General features: G+C 45.7%; 1 protein-coding gene across 11 annotated transcripts in view; it reads left to right on the forward strand.

Moving 5' to 3' along the window:
• LOC138581047 (structure-specific endonuclease subunit slx1-like) overlaps positions 1-24,162 on the forward strand; it is a 353,913-nt gene that overhangs the window by 207,673 nt on the left and 122,078 nt on the right. For all 11 annotated transcript variants that reach the window (XM_069652082.1, XM_069652074.1, XM_069652075.1 and 8 more), the window contains 2 exons: positions 6,102-6,229; positions 16,873-16,960. In XM_069652082.1, coding sequence (XP_069508183.1) covers positions 6,102-6,229; positions 16,873-16,960 — 216 coding nt within the window. The remainder of the gene's footprint in view (positions 1-6,101; positions 6,230-16,872; positions 16,961-24,162) is intronic.

The following is a 24,162-nucleotide window of genomic DNA, read 5'->3' on the forward strand; positions in this document are numbered from 1 at the left end:
ACCTGACAAAATATACATGGTTTGTTTCCCCACTCTAAATGGAAGACCAGTTCCTGCATGCAAAGTAATGTGAACTTAACCAAATCAATTTGTGGTTTTGGTACTGTCCTTTGAAAAAGTAAAGATGGGTTAATGGTCATGGCCTGCAAGAAGTTACGCTCAGCCTACTACCGGAAATTCTAACTCAAGTTCCGCAGAAAGTGGGCATGGGCTATCAGTCTCTTTAGTTAGTCGGAATTGTGTTTGATTAGCTGGAACACATGGGGTCCCAATAAGTTTAGTTCAAGTGTAATTAAAGTGCTCCTCTTTAGCACAGCCAATATAATTATGTTCCAGGAAACATGTCTTGTGAATGTGGTGGCAATTGAAGGTTTCATAATGTATAATCAATCAGCCTCTCATAAAGCCAAAGGAAGACCCTCGGGTGGGTTGTTGACTGCTTTCGAAAATTCAACAATCATGGACACCTATCTTTTTTAATGATAATGGGGGTATTCAAGCATGCAGGGCTACTATAAGGAACCGGGTCCCTATATTTGATGTGATCCTTAGAAATGTGTATTGGAACCCCGCCTGCTCCAGCCTCCAGGGTTTTTTAGATACTCACTTCTTTTTGGGAAAAGTTAAAAATATCACTTGCTGGATCCCATATTATCCTTGCGGGGGATTTAAACACCCAATGCAACTCTTCACCGCAGGAAGTGGTAAATGGGAAACGCAGGAGAGCCTCAAACAACGGAAAAAAATGGGTGAACTTCCTGGGTGGTTGGGGGCTGCAAATGACAAATGGGGCTTTGGCGGGGATTCCCCTGCATGTGAAACTTGCTATCGGGGTTTCTCCTCCTCGGTCCTGGATTATATTTTCATGTCAGCTGAATTATTTGCCCAGGATGCTTCCTTGAGGTTTCGAGGGGATGGAGGTAGCGATCACTGCAGATTAGAGATGGAATTTCGGGGCCTATTCACTGGTTTGTCGGAAAGGTACGCTCAGTCTCTGATGAGCAGAAAGAGCAGGCTCCGCCTACCCAAATATAAATGGGAAAGTACTACCCTTAATATCAAACTCCTGGGAATTCCAGAAAGAGTCCAACTTCACAATTGTCAGCCAGACTTATTTGTGAATTTTGTTTGGTCGGTTTGTCAGCCGGGTGTTGGAGGAGTGGGGAGGAAACGGGTTCATCGCCATGTATTCGATGAGGCAACCAGAGAAAGAAAGAAGGCCTTGAATAACAAGGTGAGATATCTAAAAAAAAAATGGTGTTAGCCATTCTTATTTTAACCCCTTGAGTGCCAAGGGGGTGAGGTATCTACCTCGTCCTTGGCACTTAAGGGGTTAATGAAACAGAAAACGTTAGAAGGCATTAAATGGCAAAATACCAAAATCACCAAAAAAGGCCTTGGCACTGGGGGGGAAACCCCATGGCAGTTAAAATTAAGAGAGAATCAGGGGTTCTCAGACAACAATATAAGCTCTGGTCCCTAGACAGAAGGATGTGGGGCATTCAACAAGACGGGGAGGTATTGCTAAGGCTGATGTGTAATAAAGACCTGAGAAACTTCTGGTCGGTCATGCATCAATTGGAGACCGCCCCCCACTCCAACAAATGCAATCTGGTCCCTGTACAGAAGTGGATATATTTTTTGGTCATCCAATTTCAAGGGCAATGGAAAGTCCACCTTCAGAGCTGCAAAGGGGGTCATGTGGAAGCTTCCACTTGACGAACAATTCCTAGTAGACAAAATTATGAAGGCATCCACCTCGGAGGCAGCGGGCCCAAATGGCCTTACCTACCAAGTGTTGAAAAACAATCCAGCACTCTGGGCGAAACTAATTTTTTGTTTTTTTGGTTGTTTAGTGAGATTCTCGTGAGGCAAAGCTTTACATCTTCATGGAAGTGTGCGATAATGATACCCTTGTTCATGGGGGGCGATCGGATGCTACCAACCAGCTATCGCCCGATTGCCCTCCTTGATATTGAGAGTAAGTTATTTATGAGGATCCTCTTGGATGAATTGGAGGAATGGGTTAAATCTGTCAACATTCTCTCAAAATATCAGACGGGGTTTAGAAGGGGGCTCTTGACCCCTTTGAATGGGTTAACGCTGAACATCCTAAACGAAAAGGCTGTGGGTAAGGGTGCAAGTGAGCTTTATGGGGCCTGGGTGGACTTTTCCAGAGCTTTCGATCAGGTGGACAGGAATCGGTTATGGAGGAAGTTGAGTGCGGCATTCCGGAACATCTACTGTCTATGCTAGTGGAAATCCACAAAAAACACTACAATGAGAGTGAGGTTAGATTAAATGGGTCATCTTTCCGAATCCATTAAGGTGGAAAGAGGAGTGCGTCGGGGCTGTTTGGGTGCACTACTTTTTTTCAATCTTTATGTGGCAGACATGGGTGACTTTTTGAGTTTATCGGCATTGGTCAGTCCGGTGATTAATGGCGGTAGAATTCACTGGCTGGCCTATGCTGATGATGTTGTCTTGTTGGACAAAACCGCAATAGGGCTCCAATGCCTTCTGAATAAGCTGAATGATTACGTAATAGAGAACGCCTTCAATAAACACCATTAAGTCCAAAATAGTTGTCTTTAGGCACCCGCAGAAAAGGGTTATCTGCTCTCAGTGGTAATTGGTGGGCCAGGTAATCCCAATAGTAGAGGAATCGGTTTACCTCGGGTACAAAGTCTATGCTTCACCTTTCCTGTGTAAATTGGAGGATGATTTAAGGAGTAAAATCATTTTGTTGGTGCCTCAGTTGAAAAAGATCTTGATGAAATACTGTCAATTTTCTATTCTTCCTGTAATCAATTTTTACAAAGCGAGTTGGCCCGGTTCTTTTATATGGCCTAGAGGCTAAGCCCCTTTTATGGAATCTGGATTGGCAATTGATTGAGGGGCTTGTGTGGAAGAAAGCGCTCAGTCTACCTATGAGCCTGCCTATCTCTAGTCTTAGATTTGAATTAGGTTTAAGATCCCTGAAGGCGCAGGTAGTCTGTAAATTATGCTCTTTGTACTGGCTGATTAACACCGCCCAGGATTTAACATTGTTTGCAGACATCACATGTCATCTAGAAAGTAAAAGTTCAAAGATGTTGTCATTTCTAGTAGAAATGGTGGGGGGTGTACTCGCTAATGCCAACACTAATATTGTGACCCTGACCCAGAACCCCCTGAAGGCCAAGAAGGCTCTGGAGGAAATGGACTGGATTAGAACTATTGACGGTATGCATGCTATTTCTCCAGAGAACTCATCCCAGAAGGTTAGCAAAAAGGTAGGAACCCTTCCGAGATACTTGATAAAGTTCCCAGATTGGAAATATAGACAGAACTTTTTGAGAATGCGTTTGAGTATTGTTCACACGGGGGTCGTTTTGTCTAAAAGGGGGAATGGGTGTGCTTTCAACTGCATTGTGCAGTGTTTGTAAATCTCCATCTAAGCAATCATGACATCGTGTGAAAGCACCTGGGCAGTGAGGTCTCTAAAGTTTTGCCCCTTTTGGAGTGAATAAAGACAGGTTTTTACCAGATATTCTCTGTAATAGAGCGATATCTGGCTATGACAGCCCGTTGACAATAGCAATGGTCCAGGTCCTAGAAAGAACCAACATTATTTAGTGATTTATTGTAACCGTATTTCGGCCCATCTTGAAAGTTATCTCCATGCTTTGGTTCTGTATTTTAATGTGGCTGTGCCTTGTGTTTTTCCGGACTCTATTAGTCATTTTATTGAGCATGGTTAACAAGTTGGGAGATCTCTTGGGCAGACTTTATTTCTCTTAATTTTTGTACTTGATAGAGTTATTTTTGTATTGGTTGTTTTAAAATGTAAAACACTTATTCTGGACGTTTTTAGCTCATTGGGCCAAGGGATTTTTATTATTGTAAGTTACATGAGTATTGTAAAGGTCTTTTACTTTTATTGTTTTACGGACTATTTGATCTATGTTTTGTAAAGGTTTAGCAACCAAATACAAATAAAAATGTTTAAAAAGTAAAGATGCACAGTGAAATAAAATGCACGATACGTCCACCCGCGTGTAGTTGCTGTTAAAACATAGCATGTCTTTTGTAATGCAACTCTCATTTGTGATCACCCAGCATTTAGTGCACATGCCACAGACAATAGTTGCATCCAATTACCCATTCCCAACTCACTTCGTTTGTCTGCATCTGTCTACCACTGACTGCTTGCTATTTTAAAGGCCCTGCTTGCTATTTTAAAGGCCCTGCTTGCCATTTTAAAGGTTCTTCTGATAACAATGATGTGTTAAAAACATATTGGACAGACCCCACTGCTAGGCCCTGTCCCACTCTTCTCCCTTTGCCCTTGAAATGCAAAAGAAAAAGAAATGAGAAGTGTGATTTCTTCCAAGCTGAGCTCGGGAGCTGCTCTCCGAGTGCTAGAAGGCTGGGGTAAAGCTGACACTGCACCCTCAAAGAACTGGTACCCTGGGGGACCACAACCTGCCACTAACCAAGTTTAGCTATCATGCCTAGTACCCTCCGGGGGAAGATATCAATTATATGTTGCACCCACTGGGCCTAAAGGAAACCCTCGGTCTGTCAGACCTAGAGGCATATGCCAAAAAGCTCCGTATCCAGATGCAGCTTTAAGTTGGTTAAAGATAACAGAAAATATATTAAATAATTCAAAGATATGCCGCACTGTCTTGGTAGGGTTTAGGATTAGGTCTGCTCAAAGAAATGGCAGTTTTCCATTTTGAAAGACTGGTTGCTGAATTGCTTTGCCTGTGCAGATTTCTATATGCACCTGCACTCGTTGCACTGTATTGCCTTAACTTGGCTGTATTCCAGGCCCTTCGTCCTTTTACACAGGACTTACTTTCCTGAATGTTCCAGTGCTGTGAAGTTCCAGTTGCCTTATTTTCCTTCCCTCTCCCCTTTCCCTCTACCCAATTGGGTCACCACAACGCCACTGCATTCCTAGTTGGCGCCATACAAAAGAATAGATGTACATAGGATGAAACTAAGACTTTGTCCTTCAACTTTGAAGCGTAGAATACTGGGCGATGACAGTTCACTGCTGGGCAAGGGGAGGCTCCCAATGGCAAGTTGGCTATGGTTTCTGCACAATTTGGAACACAAGGTGCAGTTCAGATGGCATAAACAGGGCAAATAATTCCCTTGGGGAGGCAGCCTCTATACATCTGCAATGGCCTCTCAGTGGGGCACTGGCATGGACAGCAAATGCTTGGGGACACATGAAAAATACATCTGTATTAACAGCAGTTTTATGGGGGGGTCATCGAGGTGGTTGGCAGCTTTAATGAAAGGAAGTGGAAACATACAACTGATGTGAAGAGACGAAATAAGAGCTCTCCTTTGGACTGGAGAATGTGTACATTCATGGAAAGGTTGGGGGCACGGAGACCTCATTTGAACTCCAAGAAACATCTAGAAGGTTCTCACTCTCCATTATTTCTAAACTGCAAAAAGATAAACTACTGCACGATTTGTAGGTTCTGGAAACGAAAACCTTCTGCTTAGTTTTCTTCATTAGGCTTACGTTTGGCTTTTCTGTTTTCATGTATATCTAAATAGAAAATCATGTTTGTTTGAAAAAATTGGTTCTACTATGTTTTTGGTTAAACAGGTATTCCGTAAAATGCCTGGTTGGTAACCCCAAGGGGTACTGACATTATTCACTTTTAATAAAGCAACACCCTGAGAGATATGTCCCCAATAGATCATCGTATTAGCAATACCTTAAAACATGCTACAGACGTGTCCTGCATGTAGCAACGTGATTAGCATTATGGAAATACTGCACTCATTTGCATTTGAGGCTGTTCGAAGAGGCGGGTGGGGGTCAGGTCATCCTGATCTGGATGGACCGAACAGACCCAATGCTGGACCAATGAAGTGCAGCCAGGATTTGAGAATGACCAACAAATGCAAAAAATGTGTACATTTTCTCGGCCATATTCATTGTGTTTATACTGAAAACCTGACTGTATTTTACTCTTCAGTGGATCAACATGCCAATCCTACGCAGGAGGGTTGAGCCCCCCACAGGGTTGAACTTTATGCTGCTACCGGTACTTCAACAGCTTACCTCTTTCTCTTCTCCTGCACAGAGTGACAATGGAGTCCTGCAGTGCTTCCACCCCGGTTGTGCTACGCGGGCGCACCTTACCTGCTTAGCGGAGGCATTCCTGAAGGAAGAGCCTGACCACTTCATACCCGTGGAGGGACAGTGCCCGGGGTAGGTATCAAGAGGTCAAGGATTTGAGATGAGCTGTCAGTTGTATAGCTGTGCTTCTTAAAGCCTGTGCGGGCCATGTTTGTGTAACCTGAAGGATAGCTCTGCTTTGTGAGACCTGGGTAACCTGATGGTTAGATGTGTTGTCTAAAGTTGGTCTGCAGCCTCTCTATATAACCTGAAGACTTGCTCTGGGTCCCAACTGTGTATGACCTACTTAATCTAAATGATGGCTCTACTGTCTGAGGGCTGAGCATTCAAGGTCTAGGTAACCAGAAGGATAGCCCTGCTGCTGGAAGCAAGAGCCTATACATTCTGTGTAACCTTAGGGAGATCTTTTCCCTCTGAGACCAAAATCTGTATAATGTTTGCCATAGTTCTAAGGTTTAGACGATGACGGACCGATTTTAAACCTACAATACTTTAAAAACACTCTGAACTAAAAAGGCAAGCAACAAGTCCAAGGTATACACAGATCAATTCAACCTTCCTCATCAATACTAATCCTGTTTCTAGCCCAGAAGAGGAACTAAAAGGTTGATCACAAACATATAGGGCGGATAGCCATATGCCCATGGATGAAGACCACCATTGATCTTTTATTCTCCTTGACCTCTCGGTGGCTTATAAACCCTGGCATGCTTATCAATATACCAAAGCAAGAGATGGGACGGGAATGTGCACACTATTTCCTCTGCAGCCGGACCCAGAATATCCAGTCAGACTTTACTGAATCCTAAACTTAAGGGGTCCCAAACAGCAGTACCATAGGACATCACTATCTCATCTCCTACTCAGTATAAATATGCGAAGGGTGACAAAGCTTTAATCAGCCAACCCAAGCAGAGGTTTCATGTGCAGGCAGGACACAAATCCATCTTTGCCTGAATAAGGATGTGGGCAGTGAGGCCATCATAACCAAATGCCAGTACCATTATTGCCAATGGTTAAGGGATTGCTTCAAGAGCCCATTTAAAATATCCCCCTTTCATAAAACCTCTTCCATCCTGGCACGGAATGCCAGAAATCTAGGTGCCATCTCTGATTCAGACTTGCACTTCACCTCATCAATTAATTCAGTAGTAGAGAAGTGTGTTGCTTAGTATGAACCTGCCTGTATTACAAGTCACTGAGTGGAGGTAAACGGGTCAGTGCTAATAGGAAGGCTGGATTATTTTAATGCAGTGTATTCGGGCCTTCAGAGGAAGTGGCCTGACTGAGTTCAGAAAATGCATAAGCTGTCAGCAAGACCAGCGATGAACCTGAACATGGCCCATTTAACCCAGCATGAATCTCTTTAATACCTCACAGTGACCTCTAAAGATTTAAAAACCTTCATTCAAGGTAGAGCTTGCTTAAGCTTGCCATAAGGACCCAGGAGGTTTGTGGAGATTAACTGCATGCCGCCCTGATATTCTCAAAATTGCAAACCATCAGCCAAAAAGGTTTGAGACAAAAACACAGAGCAAAGGCCCTACACTCCAGAATGTGTTCAATCCAGTCCCATGACAACATCCGACATCTGTCACCTTCAGAAAGGTGCTGAAAGGAGAACTCTTCGAAGACGCTTTGACTGAATGGTGGTCTCCAGATGCGGTGTATTACCAGAGGTGTAGTAAGATTTTTCTGCAGGGTGGCCCTAGACAGTATACACGTGGGCGTACAGGCTGGGGTCCACATGAAGTAAGAGCTATATTTACTTACGTTTTCCTTTGTGCTTTCCCATGACCAGGTGTGAAGGCATCATGAAGCAGGACAGACAACAGACTTAAAGTTCAAAATAAAGTACTTTATTAAATCAAATGTTAGTATGGTAGAAGGCCTAACTTGCCCTATGCCAAGGTGAGATTTCCCTACCTGGACGAAACTAGGGAAAGTCTGAGTCAAAGAGTTCAACTTAAGTCTATCTGCGTCCAAAACCTATACTTGCCCTCACAACTAAAGCTAAACAATGTGTAGGGTTGTCAATAATAAAAGAAATGGTGCTTAACTCAAAGCCCTGAACTTCTTCCAGCTCGCAGCTCCCCTTCCCCAAGTGTAATAAAGTTCTCATAAACGTCTCAAGATTACCTTTCTTAAATTCAAGGTGATAAAGTGCCAAACAATCCTCAGGATTCCCTTCCAGAGGTTCCAAGCAACACAGTTAAAAGAAAAAAGGTCTTGAGGCTCCGTTCTCAAGACAACACATGCATTTCTTCAAGTCTCGGGGTTCCCTTCCCCAAGAATTTAACTTCACCACTTATACTTGTTTCATTCTTTTCAAAAGGTTTAACACAACTCAAGGTCTACCTTGACCCTCTTTCTGGTCGGCCTCTCCAGTTCACTTACAGTGCTCTTCATTAGTTTCTTTCACAATGTCCTTGGTTTTCAGCATTCAGGCTCACTGGTCTAGGCACAATTGTCAGACCGCACGGTCCACCCATCACAGGTCGTGCAACCAGGATCACTGGGCTCTGCAGCCCACACAAGTTCTGTAGTAGTTACCCCTCTTCACCAAGTCACCTTCACTCGGTTCCTCTTTATCGGCCTCTTGGCTTTTATGTGCACATTTACAGTCCTCTGGCTTTTCCTTGTCTGCCTCTTGGCTCTGCCATCACATGTCACATACCTCTTGCCAGTCTTTAGCCTTGATGCACTGTATTCACTCCTATAAATTCACTTTGAGGGGGTTTCGTTCGCACCCCACCTTTCTATGACACTCTGCTACGCTGACGCCCTTTTCCGTAATTAATTTTCACATGGGCACCCTGGCTGTCCCCTTTATTTGCTTGCCCCATAAAGTTTTATCCCATTCAGTATTTAATATGCTTAACTTCAGGGTTTCAATCGATTTGGTGTTCAATATGCATTCATATTGCTTAATCTTAAAATTCGGTTCAGTTCGGTATTCATTATGCATTTGTTTTGCTTACTTTCGAGGACCAATACTTATTTGCGCTCCGGCACTTACCGGCTATCTGTGTCTCCTTCCGGTGGCCGCCGCTGCTGCTTCTCTGGTTCTGAAGTTGGGAAGTCCAGCTTTGTGAGCCCCACTTGCCTGCTGGATGTTGCACACCGGCAATTTGAATACTTCTTTAGGGACGCATGCAGCATCCTCTCTTCTTCGGGCTCTCTCGCTGCTCCTACTGCCAGCTCTGACACAGAGGCTCCCAGACCTGTGGTAAGTACACTGCCCACTTACTTTGGGCGCCATAAGTCTTCTGGGATATTTGCCAGCATCCTGGCTCCTTCTCCGGTCCCACCACAACTTTCTCCTCCCAAACAAGGTGCCCCGCTGGTCTCTCCCACACAGGCCTCTCTGTTGCTCCCCTCTCTACTCCACTGGTCTCCTTTTATACACCTGCAGCCCCTTGACAGGCTGCAGATGTGGATGCTTAATTAGACTTGCCTGACCATAATTGAAGGGACATGCCTGACGCTCAACACTTTGCAGGCATCTTCCTCATCCCAGTACTAACGTGGTGAAATGGTGTAGTGTTCATTCCTCGTTCCAGTACTGTCAAGTGTCACGAGGGGCACGGCTTTATAGTAAACCATAAAGGTTATGTTGGTCCTCAACAGGAAAAGGAGGCTACTGTGTCTCACCTGTGGGAACCCCACTTCCAATGGCCAAGGACCCTCCACCCAGGTGACGCAATGGCTTTTCCCTGGCCACCGGAGCAGAGGATCCAAGGGGAGTACGAGTGAGAATACCCTCAGGTTTCTCACACAGGCCAAAGCCTGAGCTTAAATAGGATTTCTTCATAGCATTGTAAATAGATGTTCCTACATCCCCACTAAATGATACTCATTTTAGTGTCTCTATGTGGAGGAAATGCAACTCTATCCCTGCCAGAAATTGAACGTTCCACAAACAATCTGCGCTGCATCTAAGTGAATGTGGCCCTCTGGGATGAATCCTTTCAGTTGGCCTTCCCTCCTCCAGCTCTTCCTGTCATTCTCTTTTTTAAATGGCCCCTTTTCTGTACACCACACTGTCGCTTGCTAGGTTTGTGCTGTATGCATGCCATACATGGAATGTGCATGCAACACAATTGGTGAGGTGGACCATTCTAAAGTCAGTAATGAAGACCACATACTGTCCATTTTCTAAACCAGCTACTCCAATCACACTCTTTTTTGTACAAATATGCTAACACAGTGGCCTCAAATAATGTCCTTTATCTCCTGTCATTTTGCGTTTCTGTACAGTTTATAAATACATGTCATGCAGCAGGTTCCTATGTAGAGGAGGCATTCTTGCCCCACATGAACACCCTGTCTACACCACGGTTTACTAGCATAGCCAACTCAGTCACACTCAGACCACAATGAAAGCAAGCCTGCCAATTGGTGCACCTAACATCCACACAGTCCTTTCAGTCCTTTCATGTCTGCAGCTGTATCTTTGTGGTCAAAACTGTATTTTACTAGCCAATCAAAATCAACTGTCTATGGCAGACCCCGAATCTTCAATATTCTGTGTGAACGCTTACACAGCAAATATACACAAATGCTGGAAGAAGCTAAACATCCTTCCTGACCTAGCCGATGCACTCCTTCAAGCTCCTCCCCCTACCCGCCTACCCAATGAACTCCTAACCTCTGACACCTTTGACTCAATGGCTCAACACTTCACTAATCCCACTCACCCCCTCTTGCAAACCATCAGCTCGCCATGGCCTTTTTCCTAGATGGTTCACGCCAGAACTGAAGACCACTAAACAGCTGTATAAATCCCTAGAACGCAAATGGCGGAAAGACAAAACAACCCTGAGCAGATCCACCTTGACCCGGCACCATCGCCACTACAAGGCCGAAATCCAGAAAGCCAAAAAAGCCCATTACAACTCCCAAATCCTAAACTGTAAAAACCCCAGCAAAGAACTTCACAAAATCAACACCGAATTCAACAAACCATCATGTACCACCACCCCCTCACAATCTCTGTGCGACTCACTCTCTCTACACTTTTACACCACAACTCTCGAAAGAACAAACTCTCTAACCAACAAACTAGCTAACTTACACCCACCACGCAATCCACCCACCCTACATGCCAACCCACCACCTGCGACCTTACCCAACCGACTTTTGACTCCTTTAATCCAATATCAACTGACCAATTTCTCAAACTTCTCTCTGCCCGCAAACCATCGGGCTCACCACTAGACCCTTGTCCAGCCACAACCCTCAAAGGAATTTTCGCATCTACCTGCACAGGAGAACACGCAAGAACCATCATAAACGACTCCCCTCTCATCGGGAATTTTTCCCGACACGTTCAAAACTGTTCATGTAAAGCCTCTTCTAAAAAAAAAAAACTTCCCTCGAGCCCAAAAACTGCCGCCCCATCTCAAACACCAGGTTCCTTGCCAAACTCTTTGACCGAACCACCTACTCCCAACTAAATGCCTTTGTCGAAGCCAACAATCTCCTAGAGCCCACTCAATCAGGTTTCAGAGCCCGACACGGAACCGAAACCACCCTAACCTCAATCTGGGATGACCTTAAAAACACTGCTGATTCTGCGGGATGCGCCGCACTAATCCATCTTGACCTATCCGCCGCCTTTGACACAATCAACCACTCAATCCACTTGACCGCCTACACTCCCTAGGAATCCGTGGAAATGCTCTCAAATGGATAGCATCCTTCCTCAACAATAGGAACCAAATAACCCTACTCTCCACCTATGCGTCCCATGCCCTACCAGTCAACACTGGAGTTCCTCAAGGAGCATGCCTATCAGCCCTCCTGTTTAACCTCTATATGTCCACACTCCCACGAATAATCCACTTGCACAATATCCAGTGCTACAACTACACTGATGACGCACAACTAATTGTAAAACTCCTGAATTCAAAACCTAGCTGTCAACCCGACCTCACTTCCCGCCTCCTCGACATAGATCTCTGGATGGACCACTAACCATCTCTTGCTAAACCCCTTCAAAACTGAAATCATGGTATGTGGCAACACCGAACTTCTTCCGCACCCGCTACCCTGGCCATCTGCCATGGGCATTTCCCCGACACCCTCAAATTCAGTAGAAAACCTTGGATGCACCCTAGACTCAGACCTAACCCTCTCTCTCCAAGTCAACGTCTCCAAGTCCTCCCACTACCACCTAAAAACCCTTAGGTGCATTTTTCCATACCTCTCCTTTCCCAATACTCTCTGCGGTCCAATCAATTGTTATATCAAGACTGGACTATGTTAACCCCCTCTACCTCGGAGTCCACGCGTGCCAACTGACTAAACTACAAAGAGCACAAAACGCTGCAGCCAAACTACTACTAGCACTTGGCCCAAGAGATCACATCTCCTCAGCCCTCAAAACTCTGCACTGGCTTCCGGTTGCCCGAAGGGTGACCTTCAAAACCTTATGCATCTCTCACCAAGCAACGCATAAAACCGGACCTCAATATCTTCAAGACAAACTAAAACCTTACCATCCTCCACGCACTCTAAGATAAAGCTCTGCGGGCCTCCTAGTCATACCAAAAACCAACTCAGTCAGGTTAGGTGGATCATCATTCTGAGCCCTGGCCCCCACTCTGTGGAACGCACTTCCACCCCACACCCGACTCCCCGAGGACATGTCTTTCCGCAAATTACTGAAAACATGGCTCTTCTCCTAAAATCGACTCTTACCTCATTCCCGACAATAGCAAGCAATGACCTTAGCCCAAAGCTGCTTTATTGTAAATAACAACCCAGCAGCATGATCCGAGCCAAAAATCGAAAAATAATAACCCCTAATGTAAATTAAAACGGATAAACTGAATAGAACGAGTGAAGTGGATGAAGGTAGTGAAGTGGTTGAAAGGAATAAACTCAATGAAGGCAGTGAAGTGGATGAAATTAAGAAATGGATAAAATAAATGAAATGGACGAGTAGATCAAAATTGACGAGAGGAATAAAGTGTAGGAGAGGATGGAAAGGAGGAGTAAATGATACCGATGGAGTGCTCGAAATAGATTAAATGGAACGGATAGATGGCATAGAATGACAGAGTGCATGGAATGAACAGAACGAACGAAATAGATGTATGGAGTGCATAACATGTATGGAGTGCGTGGGACGGATGGGGTGCGTGGGACGGATGGGGTGCGTGGGACGGATGAAGGGTGCAGAGCGGATGGAACGAACAAAATGTGCGAAAAAGATGAAGTGGCTGGAACGGATGAAGTGAGCAAACAAATTAAGTATATGGAAAAAGGAAGCTGATAGCACAGATGTAGTGGTTGAAACGGATGAAGTGGATGTAACGGATAAAGTGGGTGGAACGGAATAAGTGGGTGGAATGGATGGAATGCACTGTTCGGACGAAGTACATGGATCGGAATGAATGCATTGAACGGATTGAACAGATGGAGTCAGTGGTCGAAGTGTACAAAAAGATGTAGTGGAGCTATGTTCTCTGCTGGTCCGCCCCGCTCCCCACAAACCCCATCCCTGCACCCCCTCCCACACAGAATCCAAAGCCCTAAACAAACACACCTACTATTTATGGGAATGTGCAGTGCAGTGCGCTGAATTGCAAGCTTCAACTTCTTCCTACGCTTTTATTTTAAAATGAAACCATCCCAGAATGGTTTATTTTTAAAATAAAAGTATAGGAACGGAAAAACTTAAAATGAAAAAGTATAGGAGCACCGCTCCCGACCACTCCTGCCCACTTCGACCTCTGGATGGAGTGCATAGAACTGAGGGAGTACATGCGACGGATGGAATGTATGGAACAGTTAGAGGGCATGGAAGGACATTGTGCAAGAATGGTTTGAGTGCATGGAACGACTGAGTGCACAGAATGCCTGGTGTGCCTGGGGCGGTCGGAGTGCCTGGGGCGGTCGGAGTGCCTGGGGCGGTCGGAGTGCCTGGGGCGGTCGGAGTGCCTGGGGCGGTTGTAGCGCCTGGAACGGTTGTAACGCATGGAATGCATGGAGCATGAAGGCGCTCGATCTCGAGCACCTACTGAAAATCACCATATCACATCACCACGCTTACTCTCTTCTATACACGACCACTCAACTAGAACACAGCGATACTATGAAACATTCGGTATAGCTGTTCTCATACCAACACATGCCACATACTCCCCATCATCCTAACTAAACACAGCTGGCTACACACCCGTCAGCCTAGGCGTTCTCATCAGGCCTAACGCAGCCAGAATAAGTCTGGTATCACCCTGCCAGAACTAACACATACTCCTGACCTCCCAACCACCACACCTACCTCTAAGAGCAGCTATCGTACGAGTGCCACACGTGTTGCACACATATCCAGTGCACACATGCACCTTATGACTCTCTCTCTCTCTACTGACTTGAACTACGGTTCCCGAGGGCGTTCAACCTACCAGCGCCTTGAGATCATACCAGTGGTACATAAGGCGCTATATAAATGCAAAATAACATAACATAACATAACGCTACCCAATGGGCTCCTCTATTGAACAATCTGTATATAGGCAGTTTGAAGAATTCTTCGATGTCATTCTTTCTCCCCCAAGGGGCTCCCCTTCCCATGAGGCCATGGAGATGAGGCAGCTTCCCGATAGTTCCCCTGGGGTGGTGCTCAGCGGATGGATCTCATGTGGAGGATCCCCTTATGGGACTAGGGACGACTATCCGGGGAGAACGCAGTGTGTATATATAGACTATACCACAACCTCCTTCAACCTCCTACCCTATACAGGGTACCATAGTTCCCCACACTTCCATGTACTTGTGTAAGGTAGATAAGCCAACCTCCTTAAAAAGTAATGAGACGAGGAAGAGTAGGGACTACCTATGTGAGTCAGGTAGAAAGACTGGGATGAAGAAGAACCCAAGTAACCCAGTTGAGGATGATGGCATCAGTATCAAGACGAAGAAGAGGGTAGAGTAATGAAGAATGCTCAGTGGAACCAAAAACAGCATTCTAGCCAATATGGACAGTATGTGAGTAACTGGAACATAAAAAGGGAAGAAAGACTGGAAATATCATTCAGCCCTCACTTGAGGAGCCGAAAGCAGGTCGGCGGTGCAACAAAGGGAGACTTAGAGTACTGAGGTGATAAGCTGAAGCCTCTGAAAAGGGTTAGAAGAGAGGGAAAGGACCCTTCTCCCAACTAGAAGAAGGCTGCCGATCCCGATGGAAGAGAAGGGGCCACATGGTCCATATCATAAAGGCAGGCCAGAGGGGAGCAGCAGCTATGGAGACGTAGCTGGAGCGGACCACGGATTGAACGTGGGATGAAAGGGATTGCATCGTGGGACCTCCCAGAGCACGAACGGAAGCTCCCTAGAGGTAGGGGCTTGCCGAGGATAGCTGGTGGGGACCAAAGAATGGCCTGGGGCCTTATAAAGATGGGTCGAAATACCCTAGGAAAAAGGGCTGAGAAGAGAATCTGAGAAAGAGAGTTTGAACGAGTAATTGCACCTAGAGTAAGTGTCAGGAACCCCCAAATACAGAAAAGTTATATGGACAATAGCAGTACCTGGCAGGATAGAGAACTAGGTCTGCTATATGATCAGCAGAGAAGCCTGAGAAAGACTAGGGGAAGGGAGTCATTCCCACTGGTGTTATGAGAAGCTGGAGAAAAGCCAGAGGAAAGGAAGTCATTTCCTCTGGCATCGTGAGAAGCCTGAGAAAGACTAGGGGAAGGGACTCATTTCCTCTGACATTGTGAGAAACCTGAAAAGAACCAGGGGAAGAAGGACATACCCCATGTTCCTGAAAAGATATTGCATCTGGTATTGCGCAATAGACGCCACACAGAAAGAATTCTGAATAAAATTCAACGGGAAGAGAGTCATATGCCCTGAGATGGAAGCAGAACACCTGGCAAAGGGAGACACACTCCAGGGATCCAACAGTCACATCAGTAAATCGTGGTCAATAAGGAATGCTGGTGTTTTTGAACTTTGAACTTGCACCAAAAACTTGTAGTCCCCTTTAAGACTTTTCACTTGGAACTTAGTTTTCACCTTGAAAAGGATTGTGACCTGGGGAAGGGAGCTGCTCCCTCTGATAGCAGTCCCTTGTTTCACTGGAACCAAAGTCCGCTCACCAATCCTTATATTTAGTTAGAAGTGTAAGGGAAGAAAATAGGTTTCTGATACAGGACAGTGGACTTTTTATTTTCCTGGACATCCTGATAGTCTCCTTAGTGTTCTTGGTTGAGGCAGGGAAACACCTCTTAGAATATAGGGAAAGTTAGGGGCTTGTCTTTATTTTTCAAAACAAATAAGTCTATAGCCAATGGAATGCAACATGTGTGTCCGTCTCCTCCTTCCACACCCATATAGCCGTCATTCACATTAATCACATACAAAAACACCCGCAAAAAGCCACCAGGTGACAATCCTGGTATTAAAAATAAATGAATGCATGCCTGAATGTGTCTGATCTGTGTAACCTGAGGGATAGTGCTGTAGTCTAAAACCATTGATCGCTCTGCTGTCTGTGCCCATATAATCTGGGATCCTGAGGGACAGCTCTGATATTTAAGCCTTTAAGATATATTCACCTGAAGGATAATGGTGGTGTCTGATGCTATAGCATACATGTTTTCTGGTAATCTGAGGGCTAGCATTGCAAAATTAATCTTGAACCTGCTTGATCTACAGTAAGTCACAACCTTTCATTAACCCTTTTATGCCACCTTTTTCAGCTGTAAGAACACAGTGCTTTGGGGAGATCTGGTTCGGCACAGTAAGGGCTGCTATGGTGACCTTGAGGAAGTGGCTGCCCTATCTGAGGTAAAGTTATGATTTTTTACCTCTTTGTATTGTGTCTATACTGATACATTCTGATGCTTTGCGTCATGTCACCTACTCGCAGGTAAGTTCCTGTGTCTCAGGGCCTGCTAAACCTATACCCTTGTGCCAATTCAGAGTTCAGGAAAGCAAATCTTGGAATGCTTACTTGTAGTATCCAAGCAGATCTGTTACTATTGTTTTGTCCAGCTTTAATGTGGGAATCTGAGCCAGGGAAGGACTGAATGGCTGGTCTTCTGGAGTAGAGAGAGAAGCAGACTGTCTTGAATCATGTAATCAGAAAATGTGTCTTGCATCTGTTGCTGATGCAATATATGTGTTGCTTGCATGTAATGTAAAGTGCATCTTTGCCCTTTATGTGGTGGCCTTTCTGCTGCATAGACCTGCAGAAAAAGCTAAGAGGAGGGGTGTTAGCCGGAGAGGCAGGTGGTAATGTTGTGATGTTGGTGAGTGTAGGCCCTAAGTCCTTATTGTCAGTGTGGTATTATCTGTGTGTTGTTGAATGTTTTATCTGGAATGGAAAAGCCAAGATCTTTTAAATGACTGTGCTCAGACAACAGGCGAGCCACTGTTCCGGAGGGAGTTGAGGTGATGTGATAGTGCTAAAGATATGGTGGGACATGAACAGGGTTCTGAGTGGCTTTGCCCAAGTAAATGTAGTGGGGTGGTCCGATCAGTCACAAAGCTGCTATGTGTATGGAAACCCTTGTGGAATGAGAGGATGCTGGGAGGTTGAAGGGTACATAGATTAGTTGGGGAAAGCAGAGGGGTTGTAGACGCTTGAAGACTCTTGTTTTCAGTGTTTGGTCTAGGTTCCCCCAGTGGACTTCCAGTCTGCTATTGCATTCAAATCAGAGGCATTGTCATTTTATCCATGAAGATAAAGTATTCACACTGTTCTGGGCTCCCTTTTTGGTGATTGTTGTTTGATATCCATGCCATAAATCAGTTGTGGGAAAATATTTTGGGGGACTGACATGTCCTTTTGATTGAGCGGTGTGCGTAGATTTGCTGCACGTGTCGTTGAGGCAGACATGAAAGGGCCCCATCCCGGTTTTCCCCTGATTCTGGAGGTTGGTGTTCCGAACAGACTTTGGGTCCATGTTTACGATGACAATTATGTTTTAAATGTCAAGTGACCCATCCTTTGGGTTATTGTGTTCTAAAGTGGTTCATCGGAGTGGTTTCAGTAGGTCTTAGTGTCGAAGCCTCCATTGGCTAGTAGGTTGAGGAGATTCGATGGGTCCTGTCTTTAGAGGTGGAGTTCTATTTTGTAGATTGTGTGTAGTGAACAGCCAGGTTTTGAGTGATCTACCTCTGTGCAGAGTGGCCTAGGCATTGATTTCCATAGCTTGGTTGCCAAGAATGAGAAGATTCTCCTTCGTCTTTCCAGTGGAAGCATGGTGGCACTGCTACTAAGGCCAAATTGGTGGAGTTAAGTTTTCCAACTGGCTTGTAGTGCATGGCTTTCGTCTTGGTAAATTCAGGCCCTGTAGTGTGGGAGGCATGGTAGATGATAGTTTTACATTGAATCTTGTGTTAGACCAAGAGCCGGTGGAGTGTTCAGAGAGCTGGGGTGATGTGTTCCCATCTTCACAGTCTTGGGAGGAGTCTAACTGAAACATTTTTGGGCTCTTTAGAGGTGTTAAGCAAATGTTCTGGTAGCTCAAGGTAGAAGAGACTGTTGGCGCAATCAGGCCTGGGGAGTAATAGAGTGAAGATTGCCATGCTTCTGTGTAGGAAGGTTACGTTTGGTAGGCATACTGATTGGATAATTAGGAGTTGGAAGAAGCATTTTCTTACTATGGCTTTAACTTGTGTTTCAAGTGTGAGGGTGTGACCAAGACTCAATCTCCAGCACCACACAGCGGAGCTGTAAAGTTTAACTGTTCACGAGTTCATGTTGGGTCGACAGATGCTTCAGTTGGGGGTGGAGTATAGGGAGGGGGGAGTTGGAGACAACGTTTGTTTACAATGTTTAGCATACAAAGGTATTAAGAGCACAATGAGCATGGCCTATGCTGTAATCTCGCTGCAAACGCACCCTAAGAAACACACCCGTGAGCCTACAGTCAACGCACCCAATGGCACCTGAAGCAGCTCCAAACACAAGGTGCCTAACGCTCATGACGTGGAATGTCAATGGGCTAGGTTCCAGTATCAAAAGGAGGCTGGTACTACAGCACTTAAACCGTCACTCCCCGGACATAGCTCTCCTGACTGAAACCCATCTGGCGGGAACCTCATGCAAGTTCTTCCAAAGGTCCAATTACCGCACAGCAGTACATGCAAGTTTCTCCATGGGTGCGAGAGGGGTGCTGATGTTGATTCATAAAAGGCTTCTGCTGGAGATCACGCACATCACACAAGATAAAGGTGGCCACTATGTACACATTCAGGCAACACTCTGGAATCAAACCCTGGCGTTTATGGCAATATACTCCCCCCACCCCCACCCCCCCCCCCCCCCCCCCCCCACGCTCCATCCCTACTCAGTGCTCTCTTAGAAGACATCACTCCGATCCTGGCAGAAAATGCCTCAGACACGTGGGTGATGGGAGAGAACTTCAACAAAGTCATGGATAATGTCTCGGACCGCTCACACCTGAGAGCCAGGAATCCTGCCGCTACCACCAAATTGGCAACCTTCGTGTCCGCAGTGGGGCTACGAGATGCATGGCGAGACATACACAAGGGGGAGCAGGAATATTCCTTCCACTCTGAGTGCACACCTCTATGTCCAGATTAGACTATTTCTTCCTTCCGAATCAGAATGTGCACAGAATATGCAGCGCTTCCTTCCTCCCACGAGGTATCTCGGATCACTCCCCGTTGATACTTGAATTAGAAACGGAGAGGCCGTGTCCCCCACCTACATGGAGGTTGAACTCCTATAACCTGGGGTTCCCAGAGCTACAGGAGAAGTTGGAGGCAGCCACCTATGACTACTTCGAGCTAAATTCAGACTCTGTCAATGACCCCAGCATACTGTGGGAGGCCTACAAGACAGTCCTAAGAGGCGAAATCATTTTGTGGACGTCGGCAAAGAAAAAAGCACAATGTGAACTGATAAAAACGGCCGAAAAAGAAGTTGGGAGCAAAGAAGCAGAGCACATTGCCAGTGATACCCCTGAGTCCAACTGAGCTCTAACGCAGGCGCATAAGAAACTGCACAATCTATTGCTGGACTGCACCAGAAAAGCACATCACGCCATGAAGGCACGCCTCTATGAAACGGGAGAAAAAGCGGGGAAGATGCTTGCATGGCTGGAGAGACGAGAGGAGGGGCAAAGGAAGGTAAGATGTATTAAGACAACACATGCAGAACTAGTCTCCGCCGATGTGGAAATTGCAGAACGATTTGCGGATTTCTACGAAGATCTCTACAAACCCCCAACCGCCATGCCAGCCTCCGCCATGATTGACAGCACTGATCTCCCAACACTCACCACGGAACAGGTCACTATGCTAGATAGCAAAATAACAGTGGACGAAATATCAGCAGCCATCTCCCAACTTCAAACAGGCAAAACTCCAGGACCCAACGGGTTCCCAATCGACATCTGGAAAAAACAGAACCACCTAGACATATCCACCCAGCTTCTCAACATGTTCGAACACTCCCTAACAAAGGGTAGGCTCCCACCAGACCTCCGTAAGGCCTCCATTATAGTGATCCCCAAAGAAGGCAAACCCCCAGATGAGTGCAGCTCGTATAGGCCTATATCCCTAATTAACAGTGAAGCCAAAATACTTGCTAAAATACTAGCCAATAGGCTCCAAACGGTCATTACAACACTGGTACATCCGGACCAATGCGGCTTCATGCCCCAAAGGTCAATGAGAATGAATATTCACAGGCTCATCTGGCACTAGAGAGAGCACCTGTACTACAACAGTGACTAGCACTACTGGCCATAGATTTTGAGAAGGCCTTTGATTCAGTTTACTCGGAGGCCCTATGGGCAATCATGCGGAAGATGCAATTTGGTGAGTCCTTTATAAAATGGGTCCAGCTCCTCTATAACTGCCCAACGGCAGAGGTAAGGGTGAACGGTTGGCCTTTGCGCGAATTCCAACTGGGAAAGGGTACCAGGCAGGGCTGCCCACTTTCGGCTATGCTGTTTGCATTAATAATAGAACCGCTAGCAGTCATCCTGCGGGGCTCGATCACATGGAGTGGTTTCCGGTGGAACTCAGACTGGGAAGACAAGGTATCCTTGTATGCCGTTGACCTCATAGTGAATCTGGGAGACCCGGCGGTCTCCTGCCCTATAGTAACTCAAATACTGATAGACTACGGAGTCTTTAGCGGACTAAGGGTGAACTGGTTGAATTCAGTGCTCTTCCCGGTGAAAGGGGTAGACTGCATCCCACCACTCGGCTCCCCATATCGTATACAATCCACACAGTTCCGATATCTCGGCATCCTAATTGAGAATAAATTGGACAGCTATGTAACCCAAAACCTGCATCCACTGATCAAAAGATAAGCCCAAGACGTAGCACACTGGACATCTCTGCCGCTAACACTGCTGGGCAGACCAGCACTCTTCAAGATGCTGGCCCTGCCCCGATTCCTCTATGTCCTCCAGAACGCCCCTCTCAGTATTCCCTCTGCAGAGTTCCGCTTAATAGATAGAACAACACGTAAGCTCCTATGGGGAGGGAAACATCCAAGGATAGCGCTTAAAACCCTCCAACGCTCAGTCTGGGAAGGGGGGATTGGGCTCCTGAACATTCAGGTCTATTACTGGGCGACCCAAATGGCGACGATTAATGACATCCTGCATGGGGACGTGACACTTCCCCACATACAGGCTGAAATTTCTGCCCGACATATGACCCCGATTGGAAGCCTATACAACAGAGTGAACCGCCACCCCGGAGGCACGATTACATCACATACGGCCCTAATATGGACAGAAGCTCATAAGCACATAGGTTGGGACAACACACTCCCCCCAGTCCAGCCTGTCTGGAATAACGCCCATCTTGAGGTTCTCGGCAATCTCCCTAAATGGCCAACTTGGGCTGCAGCTGGTATTCATACCATCCAGCAAATATATGCAAATAACCAAATTACCCCATTTGCAGAGCTCTCGACTACATACAGTCTCCCTGTCACTGAAAATTACCACTGTAACCAACTACATCATGCACTCGCGGAACAGAGAGCCCTCCTGCTGGAAATGCCGGAGTGCACGCCCATAGAAAGAAATATAGTCATTGACAGTGTGAAAATCAAGATCACATCCACCATGTATAATGCTATCTCCTCGTTTGCCACCAATGAACTGACAAGCCTGAAATTGAAATGGGAAGGGGATGTGGGCCCGATTCTACCTGAAGACTGGATTGAGACCCTGATTTATCCCAGGGATAGGGCAATCTCGGCGAGAATCAGGCTCATTCAGCTGAAAATACTTCACAGAATTTACTACCCTCGAGTGGCACTATACAAATGGGGCCAAACATCTGACCCAAAATGCTTACGGTAGGAAGGGACATTCTATCACATCCTATGGCAATGCACACGTATACAACACTTCTGGCGAAGATGTTGCGAAAGACTCTCCAAGGTCTTAGGCCGCCCAATCCCAACTGACCCCAAACTCCTCCTCCTGGGTATTGATGCGGAACAGGACCTATCGCGCTTTGAAAAGCTGTTACTCTCAACGTCCACAGGAATAGCTAAAAGAAACATTGCGCAGCTATGGGGCTCAGAAGTCACTCCACAATATGATCAATGGATATCGGACATAGACGCAATTATCCTAATGGAACGTCGTGTTTACCAAGCAAGAGGTTGCCCGAGCAAAGCAGACAAAATCTGGGGGAAATGGGAACTAACGTTGTGAAACGCATACACACTGAACTAATGCAGCCCGATGAACAGCACTATCGCCGCCCAGGGGCTTAACAATTATGTTAATAATACCTCTCACCACCCTAAAGAACCAAATGTGAAAGTGTCAATTGATATTTGATGTGTTTAATGTTTCCTGCACTTCTACCCTCACTGGTGCTCCTAGATAGGTGCACATATATGCAGCAGTACCTCAAACAGCTCTACCACATGTATGCAAAGTTATATGTGTTTGAGTTAAATGTCATTGTATTGTAGAACGAAAATACAATAAAATATGGTATTTAAAAAAAGTGTGAGGGTGTGGTCACGGATGCTTTTGGTCATCACAGTAGGCTATGAACAGATTGCCATTTCTTCTAGCCAATGGTATTTCTTAGGATGTATTTTCAAAACCAGCTCTAAGGGAGGGCTTTGCGAGGTCAACCTAGTTGGTGAACATGGAACTTCACCTAGTGAAACTCAATGTAGATAATGTGAGCTGAGCAGTACGGCAGACTTCAGAAGATGTGGGGGTGGTAAGTAAGTAAAAGTGACCACGCATAGAAAAAGTAAAATACTAAAGTCCACACAGAAGTACACAAATGTACTAATTATTAGGCCTTAAAACACTAAGCAGGTTAAACTCATGTCAAGTGTATATCGCGCAATACACTTATACACATATTTGTACACAGTTGGTACTCCCAAAGTGAGATAACCTACACATTACGATAAAACTCAGTAAACAGTTGAATCAAGTAAGGCAATGAAACTGTAGCAAGTAAAGTTAGAAGAACACTGCATTAAAACATAAACCATATACACTGCATTATAAGTATAAGGCATACACGTAACCTCAGCAGGCCATCCCTACCAGGTATGTAATCCTAGTGTCACAACAGAGTCAAAGTTCCGGAGACGTACTTGAAGGGGGAGGTGGTAAAAAGTCTGAGGTTCCCTTGCACAAGCTTCGGTCAAGCCAACAGGTTGGCAAATTTATGTATTTGAAAAACACCTTTTAGTTTTAGAAGGGAAGTAAGACTTGTTAGGGGTAAACTCTCAATCGCACCACATTAGCTATGGTATTGGCAAACTTTTACATGGACAGGCAAGACACCTCAGGACAGCAGCCAAAGTAGGTTCCACAACATGCAGGGACCTCCAAAAGCAGGGCAGCAGCAAAGAAACCCTGTCCAGGGGGTCAGCAGGCGAGAATGATGGCCGTGGCAAAGATTCGGCTCCAGGGAGGCCCCTGTTCAGCCCAGAGAACAGCAGCAGCAGTAGGAGAGATAATCTTAGGTCACAAGTAGATGACCTTTAGTGTCCCAATCTC

Source organism: Ambystoma mexicanum, chromosome 3p, assembly GCF_040938575.1.
Source record: "Ambystoma mexicanum isolate Mex_15411 chromosome 3p, UKY_AmexF1_1, whole genome shotgun sequence".
In the NCBI taxonomy this organism is placed as follows: Eukaryota; Metazoa; Chordata; class Amphibia; order Caudata; family Ambystomatidae; genus Ambystoma; species Ambystoma mexicanum.